This window comes from Fundulus heteroclitus, chromosome 12 (genome assembly GCF_011125445.2).
Source record: "Fundulus heteroclitus isolate FHET01 chromosome 12, MU-UCD_Fhet_4.1, whole genome shotgun sequence".
NCBI classification, from domain to species: domain Eukaryota; kingdom Metazoa; phylum Chordata; class Actinopteri; order Cyprinodontiformes; family Fundulidae; genus Fundulus; species Fundulus heteroclitus.
The window spans coordinates 40182398-40209582 of NC_046372.1; the positions used below are offsets into that span (position 1 = coordinate 40182398).

The following is a 27185-nucleotide window of genomic DNA, read 5'->3' on the forward strand; positions in this document are numbered from 1 at the left end:
AAACAATGATATGTTCATTTATAAAACTTTAAAGAAACACGTTATAATGAAAGATCAAGCAAAAATAATAAATAATAAATCAGATTTTGCACCACACCAATTCATTTCTTAGCAAAAGGAACGTTTTCTGCAAAGACCACGCCCACCTGGCGTCTCGCCGGGTTACAGATGATGCGCACCCACTGACTACCAAAGCAAAGCGTGGAGGAGGACGACAATCAGCAAAAGGGTTGCTGGGGCTTGGAAAGTTTATGTAGGCTGCAAAATGAAACAAATCACCATTTAACTGGCACATTCATAATGAGGTTTCGTGCCACTCGACACACGATCAAATCACCTGATTTTCAAATCTGGGATAGATTTTACTGGGCAAATAATTTCAATATAAGTTGAATTGCGGGCGGGAGGCGGTCAGTAGCTAAAAGAGGACAATAATTAATTAGCTAAGACGAAGAAATGCCTTTAATACCACCTCCATACATGTTCTGACGCCTTTGGGTTTTTGAAGCGAAGCTCCACCTTTTCGAGCGGTTCGGGTGACCTCAGCAGTGGGCTGGATTGGAAGGGTGGGATTTCCAGGCTCTCGCAGAGCTCCGCGTACTGCTGCCTATGAACGCCTTGGACCTATGCGGCTTCAGCGACAGCGGAGATCGGACTGCCTGTGCCACTCACCGCCGCAGAAAGGCCCGCATAGATACCCGCTGCGCGCTGGACGTTTCTTTCCCCCATGCGCCTCCGATCGGAATAAATAATAGAGGAATGTGGAGAATACAGAATGCCCAACAGCGCTGGAAAGAGATTTAAACCCACCAAATACATCCCAGTGTCCACTGCAGCCACGCTCCTGGTGGGATCGACCACTTTATTCTTCGTTTTCACGTAAGTTTGCACCGCTCCTTCCACGCGATCTGTGCGCGTCTGGATTCCACCCCCCCAAAAAAAACTGTTCGCCACCCGCAGGGTGCCCCTTCAGTTGCGGCTGCAAGTTAGAACGGCTGCATTGAAGCACTTATGTGGGAGAAGTGGCGATAAGGGACAATGTCCTTACCGGTCTGCAATTGTGATGCGATCAGCAGCCTTCTTTGGTGCCTGTACCTTTGGAGCTTCATACAGATTGTTCAACTCCGATGCTTTCCACAGAAACTTCCTACCACACCGCCAGGTCCACCAACCCCACGGTGGTGTCGGCACACAGGCCGCTGATGCGTGTTATAATTCAGGTCGCTGCTGGGATCCAGCAGCAACGTGCATGCAAGGAGTTTGTTGAGAATCGCAATCAGTGCCAGGCGCATTATGGGTGCCTGCAGTGGCGGTCCTTTCGTGAATGGCGCCCTGGGCGAGAATGCCCCCCATCCCTTTTCTCTCTTCACCTTAGGTGAGGGGTGTCAAACTCATTTCTATATTGGGCCACTTTGGTCTCATGGAGCTATTAAAAGGGCCGGTTGCACCTGTATAGATGACACTTTTGATTTCATAATTTCATTTCAGTTCATTAAAAAAAATAATTTTAAAATGCACAGTAACTTAAAAGTAGCACACTTAGGACCAGTTTCTACAGTTTTTCAGCAAAAAAATAAAAAAAAGTTGTTGGAATGTGTTACACCTTAAACTCTCATCATTCTGCATCACTTTTTCTCTTTTTGGACTTTTCTGGGTTGTTTTAATGTGTTATAGAAAAACGGACACCTAGTGGCAGGATGGTGTTACTACACAGTTAAAGAAAATCAACATTTGCTACAGGAGGCACTGTTTTAGCCCCTTTATACACTTTAAATCAGAATCAGAAATACTTTATTAATCCCAGGGGAAATTATTTTCGTTACATGCTCCAGATATACAAACAATATATATATATATATATATATATATATATATATATATATATATATATATATATATATATATATATAAGGATATGCACCTCTACTTTATGACATGACATGCCTTTTTTGGCTCTTGAGGGCTGAATAAATTGCTTTGAAGGGCTGGATTTGGCCCACGGGCCTTGAGTTTGACTCATCTGCATTAAAGCATTCTCTTTGTGTTCAGTAGCAGGGTTTCACTGCTAGAAGAGCCCATGGTGCAGGAATTCCAAATGCTTATTTGTACATGAAAAGAAGGTGGGGAAAGTTTTGACTGCAAACAGTTTTTAGCGCTTCTGATGGTTAAACCCGTGGTGCTTCTTAGCTTAGCACCAATGTTAGGTGTTATCAGCTATCGGTGATACATATAAATTGTAGAAAAAGTTTAAGTTCCACCCCATGATGAAAGAACACCCTGGGCTGCTAGCCATATCGCCCAGATCATAAACCACCACTGGGGATCTAAGGACGAGCCTCAGCTACTGCTCCGAGTGCGTCCGTGTTTCACATTTGGTGTGCGAGAATGAAGGAAGTACATGTTGTATTTGTGCTTGACTTCCAGGTGGGACTGTCTCTCTAAAGATTCCCCGCTCTCCTTGGTGTGCTGCTCGTGGCTTTGCATACACAAATGGCTTGTTGTACGAGCGTGCACAAAGAACGAGTGCGTTCTGGTTTAATCGCCCACATAGTCACGCTGCTAGCGAACATTTGCAAGCTTTTGTTTTTCGCAGAATCATTATTCATTGTCTGGCTTGGTTTCTCGTTTGAGAGATGCCTCCTGGAGCAGATGGTTCGTGGTTCAGGATTAAGGCCTCACTAATTTGCTCTGTTGTCTCCCGGTAAAAGGCCTCGTGCGACCAGCAGCGTGCGACCAGGAGGTTCCCGTAAAGTCACGCAGCGTCCATCACAGTGAAACCCAGGCAGGCCTCGTCTCTTACAGAGAGCTGAAAACTGCGGAATCACAGTGCAGGCCTGAGAAGGGCAGCGTGCCTTTTATCTAAAATCTCTGAGCCAAAATAACCCGAGTCCAGTGAAAAACTAGGAACTTGTCCCGTCACATGGCCAGCAGACGGCAAGAACTTGGATGAACTCACGAGGTTCATGCAGGATACCGAGGCATCTAAACTTGTATTTTTTGTGGTCAAGCTACAGTAGCTTGCAAAGGTATTCGTATCCCCTGGACGTTTCCCACCACAGACTTTACGTTTTTCACTGGTTTTGGTTTTTTGAAGATTTTACGCACGGTAGAGCATAATTCGCCACGTGGGAGGCAAACGAGGCCTGAGCCTTTGCCTCAAGTGTTTGGGAACCTTTAACAGGGATTGTATTCCCCTTCATATGTCTTCCCATCTAGTCTGACCTTCCACCCCTGTTTCGGATCCTGCACAAATTTGAACCATGAGTGAGGAGTTTAGTCTGAACTCTAAGCCCCCCCCCATGAGAAACCCTCGACATGCACGAGACTAAACGGGCACCTCAAGCTCGTGTTCTATCCTCTGGAGGAAACAAGGCTTCATCAAGGGACTTTTTGTTGTTTTCTTTAACATGAATGGCAACATCTTAAGTAAAGGTAGTTTTCCTAAGCCAATGGTCAGCACTTACATGCAAATAACAGCATACCCTGTCGAGCTGCTGCTTAGCTACGGCTCCGCACCTCGTCGTGCCATCTAGGGCTGGACGTTATAGGAAAAAAACATATCAATAAAAATAGATGGATAACGCTAATTATCAACAAATTCAAAACATGTATTTTCAGTGCAGCCCTGGCCATGTTATGGTGTACCTTAGCGACCTATTTTTACATACAGAACACACGGACACTTAATTCAAACTCAACCAACATTTTCCCAAAACTGCAAGTTTTTAAAAAAGAAAAAATAACACTTGCTATCTTAACTCTTCGAGTCTGGTTCTGTGTTTCTGATTGGTTGGGAGAATGTAAGGACTGTAATATTAACCTATATGACTATAATGCAAAAGGAAGGAAAGCTGTTATTCTATTAAGATAAGATAAGATAAGATAGTCTTTATTGATCTCACAATGGAGAAATTCACTCGTCACATCGGCTCATACAAGAAGGTGCAGAGTAGGGAAGGTGCATTCAGTTATATACAGTGAATCTTCATATATACAATGGATCAAAAAGAATACCAAAAAAAAAAAAAAAAAATGAACTTATTGAACTTTTCATTGAAACTTTTTTTTTTTTATCGATCGATATAAATCGTTATTTGATTATTGTCCAGCCCTAGGTCGTCCCCAGTTCGCTGCCTATTCCTACTAAAAAAATACCCTGGGCACCCTCAATCACATCACCAGTCTTTTAACTCATAACACGTTGCGTATATAGCATTATTCTTCACCCGACAAAGATAAGTTCAGCTATAGCTTCTCTAAGGAAAGCATCCCCACAGCATGATGCTGCCGCGCCCATTATTCACCATGCGGGCGGCGTGTTGGGTTAAACACAAACGTCTGTCCCTAAACAAAATAAAACGCATACAGGTTACACGGCTAAGCGTTAGGAATACTGTCGGAAGCCCAGAGTTGCCAGCTGGCTAATTGGTGTCAAATAGAAAACGGAGGATAAGAGCCAGTTCTTGCACACTAGCACAGCGTGATCACAGCAAAGACTGTGATTTCAATCGTATCTGCGCCTATGCAGAGATTCAGAGTCGCCGTGTCTAAATTCCCTCCAAATCATCATTCCTGTAGTGAATAAGCCCTTTTTTTCTCCCCCCCTCTTTTCCTCTAAACCTTTTAGCGATTCCTCACAAAGGCTTAATCACTGCCTTTAGCCCATATGTCACATGGATAAATTATCCAGGAAACCAAACTGCCAGCTTGGCCTGTGCTGCCAAGCCTCACAGTACACATTTTAAAGTTCACAAGGGGATGTGTGGAAACAATCAGTAGATCATCTGGACAGGGCCAGTGTTCAGCTCCCCCCCCCCCCCCCTTTCTTCTCTCCTGTCGCCGTGCAGAGGTGAGTTATGAGGGAGGCTGTCGGCGGTGGCAGTGGGAGCCTGCGTACAGCGCCGGCCTGAGAGCCGAGCCGAGCCGCAGGCGAGAAACGGGCCCGGCAGGAATCTAATCTCCAGCTTCCGCAGCTGTTTCCTCCTTTTCACTGCAGAGCCAGAGAATCAGACATCATTCAGACCCATCACGGCCTGTTGTTTTGCGCTCGTCCTCCGCTCTGAAGGTTCGCGGTGGCTGTTTTTTTTTTTTTAGAAAAGGTACTTCCGGCATGTTTGTAAAGGGATAACAGAGTTATTTGGACACATCCAGCCGCAGCCAAAGCATCCCCCTCATGTGCCACATGTGCTTCTTGGATAAAAGGCCATTTTCCTTCTCAGTTCAAAGCGTTTCTTTTGGTTACAGAGAGGAGGTTTTTGTTTTTTGAGTGGGACAGTAATTAAAACGCTAATCTCATGTTTGTTCGGTGATCCCAGTCCTCCTCTGCACGAGCTCGTAGTTGTTGCCGCTCCGGGCCTCGGCTCTGGTGTCCGTCCGCCGGGACGTTGTTTCTTTAAGACATGCTGAGTTTGTCTGCAGTTAAATGAATTGTTGCTTTAAGTAATTCTGCTTTAAGCGCAGCACGGTGGGAGCCAGGCTGTCTTCGACCTGCTTTAAATAGTGCTCGCATGACGGGGGGAACTACTTTGGGTTTGTTTTGTTTATTTAAATGTGTGAATCGGGACACTGTGCGCTGCTGAGATTGAAGTTGTGGCAAGAGCAAAGCGTTTTTCTGTAACGAGGAAAGGAACAGCTTGCTTTTATGGAGCGATCAAGGATTAATGGGGTAGGAAGGCCACCAAGACTCTGTCCTCCTGGTGCGGCGCTCACGTCCAGCAATCGGTAAAGCTGCTACCCAGTCTTCTCTGTAAAGTCAGCCAAACTCATTTCAGATCTAGTTTGTCACCTATGGAACAACACCTTATAGTCAGTGTTTGGTATTTGCTTTGCTAATTTCCTATTTATTCATGATCGAATCCATCTTCTAACAAAGGTCCCGTGCACACGCGTCCCTGGTGACTTCCCATATGGCAAAAGGCGTGTGTCTGTTTATAATTTTCTGACTTATTCGTCTTTGTTAATGCATTTGATTAAATTAAATTGTCCTTTCAAAGGTGTCATTTTCACAGCGACACGTTTGAGCCGCCGCGCTAGAGAACACTGCAAGGATTTCAGGAAGATTTGCCCATCAGAGAGAGAGAGAGAGAAAGAGAGAGAGAGTTTGCAGAAAGGACTGGGGCAGACTGGGACGGTCGGATTTCTTCTTCAATGATCTTCAGAGATCATGTCTGGTTGATGTGCTCTATTTACTGGATCTTCTCCACGTCTCTTGGGCCTAGACAGGCATAGATAGAGACTCCATGATCCCAATCCTACCAGCTGCCGTGGCGCTGGACGTGCAAGTTGCTCACCTACACTGCTCAGTAAAACGAAAGCAACACTTTTTTATTATATTAGTTGTTTTTGTGCCAATTGTGACCTTTATTTGAAAGTGAGCCGGCAGTAAACAGGATGACAGTGAGGGGGAAGACAAGGATTGCGGCATCGAGCCCCTCAGGCAACCCTCACGAGTCTGTTTCTAATGGTTTGGTCGGAGATGGTCACGCCAGTGGCCCAGTGGGGGTCACCTTGTAGGACAGTGGCAGCACTCACCTGTTCCTCCATACGCAGCAGGTACTGGTCCTACTGATGGGTTAAAGACGACTGACAGTGCTGTCCAGCTCGTCTAGAGCAACCGCCTGTCTCCCAGAATCTCCTTTATGCTCTTGATGCTATGCTGGGAGAGAGAAAACCTTCTGGCAACGACTTGTACCGATGAGCCATCCTGGTGGAGCTGGACTGTCTGCTCAAGCTCCGCAACGTCCAGGTATCGCCTCCTGCTATCAGTAGTGACACGGACCCTGGCCACACTGCAAAAACGGAACTAGAAATTAGTAAAATGTTCTTAAATGTCCTTGATTTGAGCAGATTAATAAGATGATTTGCCAATGGAATAAGATTTTTGCACTTAAAATAGGAACAATTCATCTTCATCATCTTATTTCAAGTGAAGGATATCTAATTATCTTATTTTAGGGGTCAAAATACTCATTCCATTGGCAGATAATCTTATTTACCTACTCCAATCAAGGAAAAATACACTAACTTTAAGAACATTTTACTTACTTTTAGATCCGTTTTTGCAGTGCAAAGGCTAAACTCAAGTCAAAAAAACATGAGTAGGGGGAAAAAAAAACCCGTCTGTGGTCTCCTCCTGCAAAACCACTTCTGGTTTTGTCTTCGTCGCATTTGTTGCTCCTGTAGTCCACCTGTTGTTAATTTCATTAAAACCAAAATGGCCGGCCCAGATCAGCACCCCCAGCACTACTGAACTGACCGGATCAGCAGTCCAGACGTCTACCTGACTTGATAACCAGAGTAATCACCAGTGCCGGCTGATCAGCTCCAGTCTCGCCCGTCTTCTCATGTCGTCGACCCAAGTACAAACGAAGCAGAATTAGACAGGGAAAGATTACACAACTGGACTGAATCTAAAGACCATCTGTAGGGGCTAGAAAAATTCCCCTCAAAACATCTTACTATGAGTAATAGATCGCTATTCAACTCCACCCGGCCTCAAGGCATGGTGTATATGAAGCATTCCCCAAAATGTTGCCATATCACAACGCGCTTAAGGTTTCCGCCTCTTAGCTGAGGCGATCCTGTGCCCATCTTAGACCCCAGACAAAAGTCAGATAATCTTCACACGAGACCAAAAACAAGTTGATGGGCATACGGGAGCAGCGGAGCCAAAATATCCCTCTGGGATCACTCATAATATCCATATAGTGCAGTTCACAGATTGGTTGAGATAGCTGATGTAGTTTATTAACCGCGGATAAGACCAGCAGCAGCAGGTTGTAGCAGAGGGGCTTGCTTTGACCGATTAGATAAGGATGTAATATCCTCTGCAGGTCCTCATTTGTCAGCGGCTTGGAGCGAGGGCCTGGAGTTGACAGCCACAGCGCCGGCTCACTGGGGCCAGTCAGAGATAACTGGAGAAGTAGGTCTTAATTCACAAAGGCAGACAGTGAAACCATCTGTGAAGGCTCCTTGTATAACTCTGAATGGCCTTTGATAGTAGATCTGCAGTCTGTGCAGTGGCTTATTGGTCATTTTCATTCTAATTGTGGTTTATGGCGTACCACAAGGCACATTTCTGCCCTGTATTTTTGGTCAGGATGAGCGATGTTCCTGCTTCTGCAGCTTTACTTCACTGCTGCAGCTGCATAGTTGATACACAACGCCTTGCAAAAGTATACACACTCCCTAAAACCTGTTTTTGTCACATTACAACCACAAACTGTAAAGAGTTTTTTGAGGATTTTATATGTTGGACCATCACAAACTGTTGTTTAATGGATGGAAAAGGATGTTTAGTTTTGCAAAAGAAATAAGAGAAAATCAGAGAATTACAGAGTGCATTTATCACACCGCCTACGTAACACTTTACCACTTTACAACAGTGGTTCTCAAATCTGATCCTCAGGGCTCTCCGTCCCCCAAGTTTTGCATGTGTCTTCTCCAGCACACTTGATTCAAATGATAGCATCACTTCCTCAGCGTGGGGTGTGTGCTGCAGCAGGGAAACACGTGCAACATGTTGGACTAGGTGTGAGAACCACTGCGCCACAAAATGGATCAAGCTCAGCTGGTCTGGACAGAGTCCGTCTCTGAGCATCATCCTTCAAGTCTTGCCTCAATTGATCTGGCTGCCAGTACAGGGTCGCCGTCCTGCTGGAAGGTGGGCTTCCGACCCAGTCCGTTTTGCACCCTCTTTCAGGTGTTCATTCAGGATTGTCCTGCATTCTGGCCAGCAGCGACTCCACAGCATGATGCTGCCACCATCACGTTTCAGGGCGGGAATGGTTTGCCCAGGATGACGTGCTGCATTAGTTGTCTGGCACACATTGGATTTGGTACAAAGAACAAAACAAATTCAGTTTTGGTCGTATCTGATTAAAGCCCCTTATACCTTATTACCATATATCTCTGCATGGCTTGTGGTGAAATATAACCACAATTTCACATCGCTGCCGCTATATCTATAATCTATCTATCTATCTATCTATCTCTCTATCTCTCTATCTATCTATCTATCTATATATATATATATATATATATATATATATATATATATATATATATATATATATATATATATATATATATATATATATATATATATATATATATATATATAACCAGATGAATTAAGTCACTGACTTCATTCATTTTGAATGTATTTCTTCACACAAATAGTAGTGGCAGTGTATATTTACTCCTCAGCTCTACTGATCATACTAATACAGATAGAAACTCCTCTGATGTTCAGCTTTATAGGTGCTGTTTGACATACTCTATTTTACTCTATTCATACTCTATTTTACTCTATTCATACTCTATTTTAGTACCTCAGCACTTTCTTTTACAGCTATAAGAGGCTGCTGGTGGGACGGCGTTCTGCTGTAAGTGAGGGATGACCTGTCAGAGCAATCTGAGTTATTATGTGATTATTGTCATTGATTGATTGATTCATTTATTGTGTAATCGTGGTATATTGGAATATAAACCACCAGAGACCATTACATTATATATCAATTTAATACAAAATTTAAGAGTTAGTGAGTTAGTGAGTGACTTGACGTAGCATGTTTATTGTCACTCTAAATGAGGAGTTAATTCCTAAATGAAGAGTTATCACATCACGTTATTCAGTTTAGTTTACATTTTCTGTGTAAATACAGTGATGTTGAGAACCCGTGGTTAGCTTTATTGGAATTTATAATATAGTGAGAATCTCATACACACCTGGTCTGAAGCAGCTGCTAGTGCATTATTTATTAATATTATTAATGCTAGTGTTGCAAAAGAGAGGAGCCTCACAGGATAAAAAAATAAATAAAACAGCATCGTGAAATAAATTGCAAAAGCGATTAACAAAATACTTGCATTTAATGAAAAGAAAGTAGTTAAAAGGAATTTAAAAATAAAATTGTACATCACAATTCCTCCATTTACGACACAGGTATAAATCGGTGTGGTCGACTCACGAGGACTCGCTTAATCATCAGAGCCAGGCAACATGATCTGGTGATTAACAGTTTGAGATAAAGTTTGAGTTCGAACACACAGTGTGTCTTGTAATAACACGCTGAGTTATTATCTTAAACGCATGGACACCTTGGTTTTATAAACTATTTAGAATTGGATTTTTTTTTTCTGTGTGACTGAATTGATTTGATTACATATTTCTGTGTATGCACACTTGAAAAGCGCTTTAAAGTTTAAATGCACCGACTTGAATCCAGAATGTCAGTCAGCTCTGCCCGCCACGATCTGCAGCACGTCTCCCTAGGTCCGTCAGGCTAAGGCATGTCCAGCTGTTCTGTCCCCTCGAAGGAAAGTTAAAAGTGCTCCTCGTTGAGGGCGCAAATGCACCCCCCACAAAACTACTGTATGTTAAAGACCGGTGGTGTGTGTGTGTGTGTGTGTGTGTGTGTTTCCAGTCTCTCAACAAGGAAAAAGGAATGTTGAGCCCCTCCATGTGAGTTTGTGTGGCTGAGCAGCAGCAGGCTGCCGGCAGAGTATTGGTGCAGTGAAAGCCGTGTGCGACTGTCAGTGTTATTGAGTAAAACAGGCCCAGAGAATAAAAGGCCAGCTCATTTAATCTCATTCCTTCTCAGTCCTTGTCACCGCTCCACAACTAGGTTAAGATAGGCTGATTGATGCTCGTCCACGGCCCTCTGCTCTGCCTCCTGGAGCAAGGCTTTCTGACGGCGCTCTATGCAACACAATGTCGCCTGATTCTTTAGACGCTAAAAGCACATTTGCTGGCTTGCAACGCCGATTTGTTGCAGCAGCGATGATTCTATTTGATCGTCAGCAAAGCACGGCTGGGTAGATGATAAGTAACGTTCTGCTCGGCGTGTGCCTGCATGATGAGAATTGTAAAACGTGAACTAAGTGAGATATTTTTTTTTTCTGGTGATTATCATGATTTATTTAAAAAAAAAGAGAGAAAGAATTAAATCAAGAACATCCTAATCTGAAGCAGCGGGTGATTAAGAATCTAATTTATGTGCTTAATGGTCTTAGCTTGATTTTCTTTTTTTTCTTTTTTTCGGCGCATTCATTAGAGAACCGAGCTTTTTAAAGGATGAGTTTGTCTTCATTCCAAGCTGTGAAGTGTCTTGGAGAAATGTAACGCATCTTGTCCTAGCTTTGCTTAGGTGTTTCGGGGGGCTCCTGATAAAAACTTTTTAGGGGCTGATTTATTCTCGCTGCAGGTTCTGTCTGTCCTTCTTTCAAGTCAGTTTAAACTGATTTTGGTTGCTGCAAAATTTCTGGATTTTGCCAACAAAAAATTAAATAAAAAAAGAAATAAAAAAAATAGTGCCTTGTGATGCCACAGTGGAGCTAAATAGATCCATGTGGGTTGAGTGCACAGCAGTGTGTGGGCGAAAAGTGCGGGAAAGTGCAGCAAAGGGCTCTCAAGAGTTTTGCTGCGCTCCGCCGCCCTCCCACTTGCCGAGCGGGCCTTGGCTGTCTTTAAGGTCTCCTCTTGGGGAACATGTGGGATTAATTTAGACCTCCACTTCTCCCTCTTTGGGTGTCTCCACCCTGTTTCTCATGTTGTTTTGCCAGAGGGAGACTGCGACTGGTAATAAGCAGAAACAGAGCTCGGAGTCAGCCGCAGTGGCTTTCCAAAGGATCGAGGAGGCTATAGAGGCGAGGCTGTTTGGTGTTTACCAGGGTGGTGGTTGTGTCCCTCTACGGGATATGAAGGAAGACGGGAAGATGGGACGCTGAGATCAGGAGGATCTTCCTCATTTCTGACCCTTTTTTTTTTAATTTGGCTTTGCAGAGGTGCCACAAGAAAAGGGAGATGGTCCATGTGTGGGGTGGAGTACAACCATTGTTAGATCCAGGCATCAGCAGTCTAAAACTCAAAGACACCTTTATAAGAGGATGATTTCAGTTGATTTCAAATGACTGAAATCGGTGCTGATTTCTAAAATACATGGGTTGAAAAGTGAGGCGATCGCTGTTGTATAAGAATGGGAGATATGGACCTAGCATATTATCACCACATTTTGTTGTATTTATCGCTGTGACAATGAAAGTGATGGTAAAAAGTGTCACATAAAAGCTATTGGTCTTTTTTGGTTATAACTCTGTCATTCCATATTAGACCTGGGGTAGTTAGAGGTATCGGCACATATTGAGGTTTCAACTGTTACCATTTTAAACCTGCTAAAAAGGTTTTGCTTGTACCGTTTGTGCTTCTGATGAGATGCCAGGGGAAGAGCACGAGTAACCCACATTTTGTCCCCCTCCTCTTTCTGTCGGTGCCCACTGCCGTTCATCTGGCTGGATGAAGGCTAACACTGCTTCCTTTGGACGGTTTGGACATATTTTTGTTCAGAAAAAAACACGGACAGTCCTGGCGTGGCAGCTGATGGAGCCCCACCCATCACTCTTTTTAAGGTTACGCTCCAAGCAATTTTTATATGCATTGCCGCCCTTATTGTAAGAGGATCAGCTAGTGGTCAGGCTGGCAGCTTTGCACACGCACCACTCATGTTGAGTGATCTGGACAAAGATGGAGCTGCTCTGACTCCAGCTGGGACGGATGGCTGCACGAGGACTCGACCACCTGTGACCGCTCTGGGATGGGGAGGGACCCACAGCAGCACCCCTTGCTCTTTGAGAAGAGTAGGAACGATAGATTTTCACGATTCTCCAAAAGTCTCCAATACCAGCAGGATGAGAAGCTGGATTTCTCTCGATTTCTCTCTTTAAAACGAGTTGCAGCCGGGGTCTGAAAAACTTTTATATCTAAGGATGACTAATTCCAACCATGATAATTAGTTGTTCTCTGGTACCCCACAAGGAATGTGATAATACCCATTTCTAACATTGGATTTATAAGTATGCCTTATAGCTTCTGATATCACTTTTGTGTGTTTAAAGTCAATTAAAATGTCTATATGGAGGTGACATACGTATGTTCCAGGTTGTAGTAAACCCACAGATAAAATGTTTTTGTTCTGCTGCTCCACAGCTCACACTGATTGCTCTTACTGAGTTGGTTCCACACATAAACACACACAGCAGTTGTGTATATATATATATATATATATATATATATATATATATATATATATATATATATATATATATATATATATATATATATATAGCTTTAGCTTGTTCCCTTTGTAGCTCACTTTTTAGAGGTGACCTAACCCTGCAGCCTTTGTGGAATACTATTTTAACACATCTCTCCAAACAGTTGGAGAACAAGCTACATGAATGTATTTGATCTAAAATAGGAACTGGCTTTGACGTCCTGCAACTTGTTTTAGATCCAAACGTGTTTGGAAATGAGAGAGCCATGTGCTTTGTTGGTTTTATCGAAGTTTATTTCAACGAGTAAGCTGGGTGTGCTAAAAATGCTGAGAGTCAAAGTTATAGCCTGGTACAATTTTGGTACAAGTATGACTGGTTGTAATTAGGCTGCCTTTAATGTTACTTAGAATGGTTTTGAATGGGCCCCATGACAAAAAAAAAAAAAAATCAGTCGTTGCAAAAGCTAATATGTAATATCCATCCATCCATTTTCCAACATGCTTAGCCCTATTGGGGTCGCGAGGGTTGCTAGTGCCTATCTCCAGCTGTCAAAGGGCGAGAGGCGGGGTACACCCTGGACGGGTCGCCAGCCCATTGCAGTAATATGTAATATATGATGAATAAATATATAAAAATAATAAATACATAACATTTTCTTTTTGGTGGCCCCTGTCAGTCAGGGGCTGCTGGACTTGGGCTTTAAAGTGTGGGCTGCTGAGAAACCTCCAACTTTTCCTCTAGGAGGTTTAACTACATATGCTTTCTTAAACGTTTACGACTTGAGACATTTAAATTTCAGCTTATGATTAAAATAGATCACATCTTCAAACCTCATCCTTTAACCAAGCATGCAGTGCTAAATATATATATATATATATATATATATATATATATATATATATATATATATATATATATATATATATATGTATGTATGTATGTATGTATATATATATATGTATGTATGTATGTATGTATATATATATATATATATATATATATGTATATTGTCCTTATTCCAAGTCCTGTTGAACAATTGTTTTGAAGTCTCCCTCAATGTGGTGGTATTTGGAAATCTAATTGTTAGCTGAGGTGGTAGAACAAGTTTGACATAAAGAACTTTTCAGTAAACTTCCAATGACAACCAATGGATCTCCGTCATCACGTTACGTGTTTGTTGTTTTAATATTTTATAAAATAGCTTAAATTCCTGCATTGTGTGTTGAGTTCAGCTTGTTTTGGAAAAAGTAGAAAACTCTCTTCCACACACTTGGTCTGTTGGCCTGGTGTTTGAGACGTCAGAGTCCAACCCAGTCCGATCTGGAATCAGGTTGCCATCCAAGATTCCTGCAGTCACTTTTTTGCTTTTTTGCACAGCTGTGGCGTTTCGTTTCACAGGTGAACAATATATTTCGTTTTCACTGAACATCTCTGGCAGAAAGACTCTTGCATTTTGACACAGTTTTTAGTGCTCTCTTTGGAAACTTACAGCAGGGTGTTTGAACTTGGCTCTGTGAGCAAAAAAACACCTTTTTGGAAATCAGTCATGATAGCCGGGCCATCTGGAAGATTTCAGCAAGCACTGTGGAATGCAGCCGCTTCTCAAAAAGGCCTCAAGATAAGACATCATCATGTCTTATCTTTCCTGGGATGAGGATGTTTTCCTCTTGTTTCAGGAGATTCTAAGGTCTCTGATTCCCACTCTTTTAGATTAAAAATTAATTTATAGCCTTTTAAAACCAAATTTATAAAAAAGTTCACAAGTGCAAAGCCCAGAATAGAGTTTAGAGCTTGTAAGCTAGCTTGCTTTGAAAGTCGTATGCTAGCATGTGCGGCTAACTACTCATAGCGCCGAAGTGACTGTTCCTAGCGAGGCCGACATTTTCTAACAAGGTCACATTTAGTTTAGCAGGTACAATAAAGTCTAGTTGCTGACTACTAGCATGTCCTAGTTACATTTATGGAAGAAAATATTACATTTTCTTACTACATATTAGCTTAGTGGACCTGAAATACAGCTACAGGTGGACCTGAAATGATTCACCAACCAGTGTTGCCAACTCCTCAGTAAGGAAAGTAGCTATTGGCTGGTCTAAAAGTCGCTAGAAGTCGCTGAATGACGTCATCGCCTAATTTGCATAATCTGCCACATGATGTGATGTGCATATTATTGACGCTGTGTGAGAAATAACAAAGACAAAAAGTGAGTAAAAACACTCAGAATATATATAGAGCTACTTTTTTCTGTCTATTAATGTTTATTTATTATTATTATTTTTATTTTATTTTATTTTATTATTTTTTTTATGTTTATTTTATTACAATACTAACCCTCCTCCTTTACCCGGGTTTGAGACCGGCAAAATTAACCATAAAGAGAAACTATGGCGGAGTTACAAATTTTTTCCTTTCAACTTTTTTTCAACATTTTCTTTTTTCTCTTGTGGTCCACTAAGGAGCCTACAAATCACGGTAAAACATGAACATGTGGCTGTGTGAATCAAATGCCGTTATGTATTTAAGATAAAATATTTCAAATTCAGTTATTTATGATCAACCTGCGCCGTCAATCCCGGCGCATGTGCGCTTTATTTGCAGTCTGGACGCTGACGGTAAACATGCTGTGGCTCTGACTGCAGCGCTGAGAGGGACTCCTGCGGGAAGGGGAGAACGGGGGAGGCGCCCCATGGCAGTACCTGCCGCCGGAGGACAAGAGTATGAACGATACGTGCTTTCACGTCAGAGTCTCCAAAAGTCGCTAGATTTGTCGCTAGTCGCTTTTTTGAAAAAGAGTCGCTGGAGGGGTCTGAAAAGTCGCTAAATATAGCGACAAAGTCGCTGAGTTGGCAACGCTGTCACCAACACTACAGATTAGGTTTATTGCCATTTGGGGGGCCTGTGAATCCCTATTTTTCTTTTCAGCATCAGAGGAAACATGGCCGCTGCAGAGTAACCCTGAGCCATCGCCATGCGTTACAGCAGACATGGTGTTCTTCTCAGGGCATCCTCTATTCGTCCTCCTCCTGACATGAAGGTGGTCCAAGGATCTGACGAGTTCCTGTTTTGATTCATGGCTTCACAGAACAGAGTCTCCTTTAGCTGTTAGCAAGTTGGAGCTGACCTTTCATGTGCTTTTGGGTCATTAGCTGTGTACGCCTTGGAGTTCTGGCATGAAGCCCTTCAGCGTTTAGACCGTGCCTTACTGTAGAAACTAAAACCTCAGTGGCTGCTCCGGGTCTTTTACAGCCAGATGAGTTTTTGACCACCTGCTTTCTCAGAAATCTGGTGGAAGCTTTTGACAGCTTCCCCGTTGCCAATAACCCTTATTTGCACCGAAGGTTGAAGAATTGAAAGTGCAACTTTATCTTTGAACGTTTACGTCACAAGAAATACCTTCCGAGGTTGTACGCGTTCAAAACCCTTTCTTCAGTCATTGGGACGTGTCTTTTGTGATGAAAGAACAAGTATGCGCTGTAGCGGGGGTCCTTCAGTAGACGTGGAGTTAGACGCTGAATCTGGGCCTCAGGGTAGAAGCTTCATCCTATTTCAGGATGAGTACACTGATTGTTTTTCCCTTTTTTTTCCTCACAGGAATCTGACTGAAATGGCCCAGTTTAAAAGAGCTTGCTGTCTGGCCTTCCCTGTAAAACTCTTTATATCAACAGGCCAAATGAGATGGCAACCTAAAACAAATCATTAGACCCTGTGCTGAGAGTCACTTTACTCCAAATTAGGTTCTTAGTCGGGGGGCCTTAATCCGACCAGAGTTTGTGATCTAATTCAGTGACCTGGTTGCACCTAATATGGTCAGCAGCCTAATGCCTTTTTGATGAAAACTAAAGGGAAAAGCAGACATTGTTGTGGTCCAAGGATGTTTCACTGTCCCCATTGCTTCTGCCACATTGTGCTTTCTGAGCAGCATGAATAACTACTGAAAGCCCTCATTAAACTGCTGGGAGCTATTAGGCGCTTAGCCAAACACCGCCTGATCCTTTAACTTGTTTTAATTTTTGTTCCTGCTGATATGACTGCCACTCTGGGGGGCCAGCGGCACAGACACTAAGTCAAGACTTACAACTGCTAGTAGCTGTACTTCAGATATTTCACATGAAGCGACGGGTGCCTGGAGAGCCTCGGCGAAGAAGTGCCGAATTAGATTTCTTGCCTTGCCTTTGATACATTTCTGTAGCTTGTGTTAGAGGTCAAGTCAGCTTAATTTCTCTCTAACAGAAACAGCCCAATTCCACTTTACTCGCCTAATTCTAATAATGCAGCAGAACTGATGTAACCCTTTCCCAGGAGCACTCGGGCTTTTGCGGTGTCTGAATATCAGTCAGAATACCAGGTTCTGCTCCTCCTCAGGATCTCCTCTCCGGCTGCTTTGACCTGCCTAAAATCTTGGCAATCTAAAGGCAGCCACGGGACTCTACAGATGAATCCCCTCTCAGTGATAAGGAAACGCAGTGGTAATAGCATCCTTCTAGGGGCTGTGCAGCTTATTTCTGATGCTTCTAGTTGCTATAAGCCTGGGCGATGCGAATTGATAGGTTTCCCCTGAGAATGTGGGCTGAATGTTATTAGCTCGTATCTTTCACAAAGAATATTTTTTTTCTCTCTCTTCTCAGCTTAAGAGCTGCAAGTGAAACAATATGAAATGGAAATATGCTCTTGAATAGCTAAAAATGTGAACACCTTGTGAACATTGAACACCTTGCACCGGGTGGTTGTTTACGTAAAAGGCAAGGTGTTCTACACACAGGAAATGGACGGTGGATGCCGTGTGCCTCCAATCCCCAGTCCCCCCTCCTAATGGCAGAGCTGTGTGTATGTAAATGTAGCGGAGATGTCAAGTTTCAGCATGGGCCCTGGAAGAGAGGCAGCTCTGGCCGTGATGGGGCCGGGAGTCCTAGTTGTTGTGTCTAGAGGAAGCGGCTTAAAAAGAGGTCCTTCTCCCAGGAGGGGGTTACGGGGACAGCTGGCCGGGAAGCCTCTGCTTTGCTGTGGCATGGGTTGAGGCACGGTGACAGCTGGATCGGGACAACGCGTAGAGATACGAACCTACGCGTAGAACCTGTGAGGAAATCTAAGGAGGAATCGTGCCTCTGTACCTTTTGATTCTAGAACTGTAGATTCTTGCCCTGTAACATTTATTTACACTTACATGTAAATTTGCGGCACATGAAACTATCAAACCCGAGTATGGATTTCAGCGCAGAATCCGGCCGTCGGTGAGGTTCTGGTAGCTCAGCTTGCAGTAGCTCACGTAAGCTGGGTGACTTCTTAAAAAATGGTAGTCAAGAAGCAGACCGGGGCAAATACACTCTCTAGGTCACGCGATGGGGGCATCCCTGCTCGGATGACTTCACACTTCATCTGTGAGGAGTGCACCAAGCAAAAAGAAACTATAGTTAAGGCCTAACCAGATGCTGTTATGTCACAGTTGGTTAATTTTAGTCCCCTTTCCTCAAACAGCTTTGAATAAGAACATTTATTCAATTAATTTATTCATGGCTGGAAAAGAAAGCTGCTGCTGTGTGTTCTAGGCATGAGCTGGTGTGAGATTTTCATGCTACTATCACCTTGAGTAAAAATCTCACAGTTTCACTCAATCCTGGTATTTCCAATAAAAATTTTTTAAAAAACTGACAAACGTGATTTAGTTTTATATCGAACAGAAATGCAACAACTATTTCTACTTCTGCAAAATAACATATAACGTTAATGTCATCTAAGCCATTTATTTATTGCTGTTGAGGTAAATAGAGCTAAATAATGTGTAATATTAATTCATATTCAACATTCTAAATACTTAGAGGATCTCAAAAGGAAATTGAATGTTGTAAATCATATAATCTTAATAAAGTTTTCTTCAAAGAGTTGTAGATGATGGAGACTGTTGACGGGAAGGATCTCCTGTAGCGGTCTGTATTACAGCAGCCTCATAAAGGCCTTCTCTGCATTTTTCCTCATTTTAAGAAATGAATTCACATAAGTTTTCTTTATAGGATAACACAACCTGGTATTAGCTGTGTGTTTAGCCAGGCGACCATCTGTGCTTTTTACGTTACTCCGCTCTCCACATAGCTGAAGAAACCTCTCCAGAACCTCCTATGGTGTCTCACTGAGAGCTCCTTAACCCAGTGGAATGGGTTATTCTAACAGTTTTGATATTACTCTACTTACATACAGCATCTAAAGGGTTGTATTTAAAATGGAAAAGCAACAAACACTCTTATTCTTTTTACGGTTATAATAGTGTTATTTTGAAAAATAGACTAAAAAACATGAAATAAACATTTATCATGTTCCTTGTCACCAAGAAGAACCACCCCCTCCCCCTCTTCAGTGTCAGACGCCGCCTCACTCAGCTCGTCAGCATTGCCACCTTTGTATTCATCTTGGAAACGGCCTTCTAGACACGGACACGTCCTCCTTGGACTGAGCATTCAGTCCTGCAGAGCAACAGGGACGCCCCGGCCGGTACCTGCCTGCTCTGCATGCAGACCCTTAATGCGCGGTAAGCGCTTTCTGCTCAGCCCTCGCCAGTACGACCCTGCTCTGCATTCAGTGTGTGCTGAAGCTCAAGAGAGCCAAGCAACGAGGCCTGCCGTTCAGGCACTCCAGTCTGCTCGTTTACAATCTGTTCTCCGTGTTTCCAGGCTAAGTGGTGACTGAGCGAAGCCTATTTTTAACCGGCCCCTGTAACTGGAGCACAGCGATCTCTCGTTGAAATGGGTAACAGGACCATCAGGCAGGTAGTTGTCAATCAGCAGCCACGGCAGTGATTGCTTATTTTAACTCGCCCGTGTCTTCTTTTCCTGAATGTTTGAGCGGACTGAGAAACAGGGAATAAATTAGTCTGTTAATACAGCTGTTCCTGCAACGAGCCTTTAGGTGCTTACACTGACTTTAAGTTGTATTTTGGGCCCATGCTTCCCTTCAAGTCATGCCCAGAGGGTGCCTAGAGGAAATAATCCTTGTGCGAAAATGAAGAATCTGAGGAGCTTTGGTAGTTTACAATGTAAAAAGCTCCAGTGAAGTTAAATGTATCTTCAGGTGTAGAAAAGCAGACATTGTCATTTTTATTTTCTTGGTGAAGTTATCCAGATCTGCACCTCATCAGAAATCCTTATGCGGTCAGTGCTCGGCGTCTAAACAGCCCCCGGTCATCAGCTGACCCGTAACGCCCGTCTGTGGCCGCGCTGTCTGCCGGGGGTACGGACGTGACAGATGGGCCTGAGCTTTAGCTCGCTCTGCAGCTCTGTTGATGACACCTGTTCGCCATAAGCGTTGCGGGTCGGAGCCACGGCTGCATGTGTCTGTGCGCGCACGTTGATCTTCCGCTGTAGGCCGCGCTCAGATCAGACTCGCGCCGATGGGCATTATGAGTGGACTTTTTCTCTCTTTTCTGCATGAGACTCGTTTTGTTGATCCAAACAGAGGGCAGGGAATCGGAGAAACTGACCGGCCCTTGCTGATTTTTAGCCAATCGCTCTTAAAGAACAACGACCAAGAACTTTTCAAATATGTCTTTGTAGTCTTTCTTCCTTGAATTGTTTAAGTTAGGAGGAGAGTCGACATCATACAGTGGGTGCGATGCAGTAAAACTGTGTTTTACTCATTTAAATCAGACACAATGACCGGAGACCACATTTTAAAGTGTCTTTAGAATCAGCTCAGTAGTTTTCATCAGAGAAGCCCGACTTGCATTGTTTTGCAAGTCTGGGTAAATGACCCAAAACTACAAAAGTTTGAAATGGTGAAGGAGTGAAATCTATTTTTCTGCTGGAGCAGCCTGGATAAACAACCGACATGTGATCGGGGAAAAAAACAGGATCTTTTTTAAATAGCGCCATCCGTCTTCTGTATTCCCCTGACTTCCTCTTTAAGCTCCTCACTGGTGCTGAAAATGTCTGACTTCAAGTCTTTTTCCTGCACTAAAGGGTGTTGAGATCGGGCGACCTGTTGCCTTCACTGCTCGTCTGATTACAGACTTTTTGACTGGCTGGTCTGCGGTCACGGCCGCTCAGGCTGAGACTGAGCAGGTTCTGGATTTCTCTGTTGCACCTATTGAGGATGCCATCTATGCCTTCCATGATCCCCATTGGTACCAAGTTAACGCTGCTTCCTAAAAAATAAACGAGACAACAACGATGAACATGTTTCTCCTGCAGAAAACCAACAACAATCTTTGCTCCAAACTGAGCAAACGGTGCATTTGTTGCGGATCAGGTTCGGTGACCCAAGGAACAAAAATTTGCTGCAATAAGACAGCGTTCTACTTATTGACTGAAACTAAGCGAGTGAGAATAAATTAGCACGTCACTTAGAGCGACAGTGTGGCTCACTGACGTGCTTTTAATGGGTTTTGGGCTCAGCGGAGCTCTACAACGCAGAGGCACAATCTATATTAGGCCTCCATGACACAGGCAACGTCAAAGGAAGCAATTGTTTGTAACGTGGGGGTTTTCAAATTATGGAAAATGTTAAAATAAGGCTCACAAGGTAGATTCACTGAACTGAAAGTCTTACTCAATTCATGCAATTCTGAGATTTTGAGAGGTCTCTGATTGCCTTGAACTGCGGTTAATGTCAAGCATTTAAATGCTCTTTTTTTTTTTTAGTGGCCCAAACTGAATTACCAATAAGTGGCATTGGGTTTAAGGCAGCAGACGCCTTATAAAGTGGTCCATTTAAAAGATCACAGTTTAAATGAGGTAGAGGACCCTAGTCCTCCTCAGTTTCCTGTCGTCCACCTACACCTGGAGCGACTCAGCAGGGTTTTTCCTCCCTCGGGTCCTGCTCCCAGCATCAGACATGGGGCCCAGCAGCTTGGGATCAGGGCTCTGCCAGGGGCCACTGCCCAGGCTATCACACTTTGTGTTCCAGACACCCACATACACGCGTCTCTGTGCACCTACTGAATTCATCTGTGCTGTAATACCGGCCATGATGTCAGCACTTCGCAGTTTGGAAAAAGGGCATATGTTTGCATAATTGCCACCTACATGCTAACACGCTGCCAAACCAGCCGTGCACACGTCTCCATATGTGAATTAAACAGCCGTGGTCGGTCATGCTTTGGCACGCACACACACACAGCAGCCTGCCCCCGTGACGCGCACGCATACACCAGGGGCTCGTTATCATATTTAAGCAGGTTTTGCCAGGAAAAACAGCGACAGGTGGGCAGGCCCGGAGCTTTGATTAGGGGAACGAGGCTCGTTGTTGTAACTTTTTGTCCACGGCACACGAAGAGTAGAGTACAGCGCATCCAAAGCAGGCACTTTGAAACTGAATCCGGGTCAGCTGAGACAGAACGTCAGATTATCTGTTTGTTCACGGTAAGTCAATTTGGCTCTCCAATTTCCCGATGTGAACACAACTCCAGCTGGTGTTTTCTGCTGTCAGGAAAGAAGAGGGCAAAACTTCTCCTGCTGTTAATCCTGTTTCGAACCAGAGATGCATCGATCTGAGTTTTGAGGCAGGTATCATATCCCTATGTTTTCTCTGAGCAGCCAAAGTCAATTTTAGCCTACTATGACCTCTCTTTAAGAATTATAATATTAGAAGATGTAAGAGCAACATTTAGTCCATTTTGTTCTAGCCTTCCTATTGTGATCAGCCAGCAATTATTCATATTAGGAGGAAGAAATTACAGCGATCAATCAGTCAGAGAAAGAATGGCTTGAGAGTAGAGATGCACAGATCTGATACCTGGATTGGATATCGGCTCTGATGTTGACTAATTAGCTGGATCGGATATCGGATGAATGATGCCGATCCAGCCGATTCTTTTTTTCATTAATATCATACACAGCAAACAGTTCCAGTGATCTAGTCACTTCATCAGGCACAGCAGCTAGTGATGAGCCAACACAGAGCAACATGGAGCAAGCACCGGACCGAGCCAATTTTGCTATTTGGAAACATTTCATACTCGATACGCCAAGACGTCCGACTGCAACATAAAATATCAGCAACGTGAAAGTTGTGAGGGGTGGTGATAAAGTTGGATAATTAAACACTACAAACTTAAATAAGCAAAAGCACCATGCTAATGAACACGTGGACCTTATTTATTTTATTTTTTTACCACATTTCTGCCAAACCCAATGCCTTCACTCACATGGTAAGGTATACGGTTCATTCATTCAACGGCAGTATCAGATATCGGCTGATACCCTCAGCCCAAGTATCGGCATTGGATTGGATCGTAAAATTGAATTGAATGCATTTCTACTTGAGAGTTGAACTTTTAAAATGTTTTTAGCTACTTATGCAGGTAATTAGCTCAGGTAATGCTACTAAAACAGCAGCCTCCATGTGTATTCCCCAGACCAGCTTTACAAAGGTCACAGTAGTGGTAATTATTGCCACTTGAGTGGTCATATGATTTGTCACCTTGCAGCTACAGCCTGTCACTCCATTAGATTTGATCGGATCCTGCAAAGAGCGTGAAGGCTCGCTGTTGCTTCATGTTGGCGCGGGTTGTTCTGCAGCCCGGCTGTCGAAGCGGTTATTAAAGTGTCAGCAGGCCAGAGAGGGTGACATGCGCTTTGTTTTTGGCGATATTGTTTTAAGTGACCCATGAGGGCAGAAGTAAGCTTTGAGGTGAGCAGAAAAGTCAAATCAGCAGTTGGAAGAAACAAAGCAGCATGTTCGATTTGTGCTGAGCTCCCGATATAGGTGCTTGAACACAAAGGTGGAGGCAAATGTCTCTCACAGTGAGATCTGACAGCATGAAAAGGCTAAACACAAATAATGCAGGGAAAGCTGAGAGCGTGTTTAAACAAGGATTTAGATCTTTTCATGTTTGTTTGTTTTTTTTTACTTTTTTGTTCTGGAGCGAGTGACGGGTCATGGCCATGAGGAGGTGCGATGTCATGGCAAGGTGATGGTGGAAGCAGCGCCTGCTTTCCCCCCGATTAATAATCCGTCCTGGATGAGACTTTAGCTCAATATAATCACAGCATCTTTATTTTCCCCCCTCTGCTCGCGCGTCAGCACGGTTTGCTGCTTTGCATCATATATCTGCTCTTAAACGGATGTTTTTATCTAAACCACGTATGTTCAGACACAGGCCATAAATAGACTGGGTGCAAACTCCGTGGGGCTGTGATGTCCTGCTTTCATCCAAAGCGCCTTCGTTAGGTGGACTTTAAATGTAGCATGGTCGCTGGCTCCAGGAATAATGGAAACTCTACCTATGGCGGCACAGAGACGGTACGGCACAAAAATAAAAAGCTGGCCTAAAGTTAGTTGGAGCTTTTAGACAGGGTTTGCACGGAGCTCCAATTATACCCTGTTGTCAGGCAGACAGAGGTGAACAAGAACGACTTTATTACTGTGACCCAAATCTGAAACTACATCAGCTCCTCAGATGTTTGCAGAGAATTAGACATTTCAAAATTGCAGCACACCAAAAACTTAATTGTTGCTTTTAAAGCTTTTCAGGAAATTGTCGATATTTTTGCCACGTTGAGAGACAGATGATATAACATGTTTGAGATGATTTTTCCCGTGACCCCATGAGGGATTAAGCGGTTCAGAAAATGGATGGATGGAGATGATTTTTATTTATTTTTTTATCTTTTATGTAGCTTCAAATGCACAATTTTGTGAAACATCAAGTATTTCAATGTAAATGATGCAGGGGTAAGGTGTGTAATGCTCCTCTGGGCTTCTTTTGTACATACAGTGTGTATTGGGAAGGAGGGTGTCAAACTTCCAGGAAGCACAGGATAAGTAACTTTTTGCTGTGACATCACTGTCTTATCCTTTTGTTCATTCTTAAATATAACTAATCATTTGGCAGGAATGTTCAATGCTCTTCATAATGTATAAGTGATCAAATAATTATTGGCTAAATGAATCAGAGGACTGGGCCAAGTTCCTCTGCAGAGTCGCCAGCTGTATGAGGTGAGTAAACCTTCAGTGGAGCAGACAGTTACCGGTCTAGGATCTTATGCACAGCATAAGATGAGGTTACATTATCAGGTCGTTAGTGAGACATTTGTGTAGCATTTGGGTTAATTTCATAGCAGTGGTGGATAAGTGCGGCAATTTGCAAATCTCATGCCACTAAGGTTTGCAACTTGTTTTAGAAAATCTGTTGCTGCCTGGCTTCACAAATGATCATTATACAAACGCTACACTGTGCAAAAACGTGATGCTGGCCAGTGATTTCCAGATTTTGGCTGAGATCAACTAGTATCTGTTCCTTTCAGTTCTCTATTTGAGGACTACATATTTTTTTTTCCTTTTGGGGTGGAAAGAAAAAAAGGGATTAGAGCAGAGCACTTGGATCCTGGGAAGCCAGCAAGTTCCCCGGTTCTAATCCATTCTGGTTCTGGGGCCCTTAGCCGTGGAATGGCCCCTGGCGCTGCAAAGAGGCAACCCACTACACCCTAAGGGATGGGTTAAATGCAGCAGGCACATTTCATTGAAATATAAAAAGTTGAAATGATAATAATAATAATAATAATAATAATAATAATAATAATTTGTATTATTTACCTACACATTCCTGTCTTCAAACAGCATAAAAAGGCCAGGCAGATGCACAGTAGTGCGCCTTTACGTTGCTCCATGCCTAATCTGCACATTTTACAATAGCATGAAGTTTGCCTACCATCTAGCACTGTTACTGCTATAGTAGTCATCTGTTAAATCAGTTCTGAATCAGCTGGCCTCTTTGTTATTGTTGCGACATTAAAGACTCTTACACAGCCGTACCTAAAGGAGAGATCTTTTTCAGCACATAATGGAAAAGTAGCCATCTGACCTAACCTAGCCCCACCGTCTCGCTGCAAGACAAGTGGGCATAAATATTTTACGGCACTTATTGAAGAACTCTCTTTTGCTCTGCACAACTGCAACCGACTAAAATCTGTTGCATGTGCCAAGAACACGAGGAGGTTTATCCGGATGTATTTTTCCCCTTAAACGTCTGTTTGACGGACTCCCTGTAATGTTGGACTGGTAGTGGGAGACAGAGGCTGTCACATCGCTTCCTCCATCGTTCCTGAAAAGCAGTTTGCTTTGCTGGCCTTCACGCGCTTCGCCGGTTTGGAAATGGATAGCTGTAGAAGATGGCGCTCAGAAAGTGACATTAATCATCCATGTTTAAACTTCCAGGCTTTGAGCTGACCCAATAATTAAGACCGGCGTTGCAGTTAAGTCTCATCTACGATAAAAGCATATGAAGAAAAGGTCATGGCCAGTCCTGGGTGAAACAATTCTTTTAGAGACATTGTTAACCTCCTTTAATTTACAGTCCAACCCTCTTGGCAGTTTGGAGGAATCTTTAAAGCAGTGCTGAGCTCATATAAAATGCTGTGAAAAAGGCTTTAGCACCCTTACAGATTACCCCTTTGTCTTTCTCTGCCGTTTCTTTCTTTTTTACACAACTGTTTCAGGATCATCACACAAATTCTGGGGAGAAGGGGATATAGCTATCCAAATCAGCGTGGCCCTCTGTGAAAAGGCCAAAATATAACCATTATTTTGTGGAGCATAGTCAAAGTCCAGACTTAAATACAATTGAGAAGCCATGGCATGACCTTGACCACCTGTACACCTTGGTGAAAACTGTTGTTCAAAGAGGAGTAGGCCAACATTCCTCCACAGCAAGGTAAAAGACTTATTTGCCAATTATCGTAAAGTCTGCATGTCAGTTGTTGCTGCCAAGGGGTGAAATTAGTTTTTCACATGGTTGGAATGGGTCGCTGCGACCCCATAACAAACGAAATATCATTTGAAGATGGTTCATTGTGTTTACTCAGATTATGTATTAATATTTGTTTGATCTGAAACAATTAAGTGGGATATCAGTAATAGTGCAAAAGCGTTGCCTTGGCGCTGTAAGTTTAAAATTAAGTTTTTATTGGTAAATGGCTTGTACTTGTATAGCGCTTTTAACTAGTCTTGATGACCTCCAAAGCGTTTTACACTACAATTCAGTCATTCACCCATTCACACCCACATTCACACCCTGACGGTGGTGAGGTATGTTAGTAGCCACAGCTGCCCTGAGGCAGGCTGACAGAGGCCAGGCTGCCATGCACCGGCGCCACAGGCCCTCTGACCACCGCCAGCAGGCAATGCGAGGGAAGTGTCTTGCCCAAGGA

The 27185-nt window shown here is 43.3% G+C and overlaps 1 protein-coding gene across 2 annotated transcripts in view; it reads left to right on the forward strand.

Moving 5' to 3' along the window:
- Positions 1 to 210: 210 nt before the first annotated feature.
- Positions 211 to 27185, forward strand: part of zdhhc8b (zinc finger DHHC-type palmitoyltransferase 8b) — an 86840-nt gene continuing 59865 nt past the window's right edge. The window contains exon 1 of one of the 2 annotated variants that reach the window (XM_012874706.3): positions 211 to 879. In XM_012874706.3, coding sequence (XP_012730160.2) covers positions 776 to 879 — 104 coding nt within the window. In that variant the 5' untranslated portion in view covers positions 211 to 775. The remainder of the gene's footprint in view (positions 880 to 27185) is intronic. The other variant, XM_012874623.3, reaches the window with a different exon arrangement.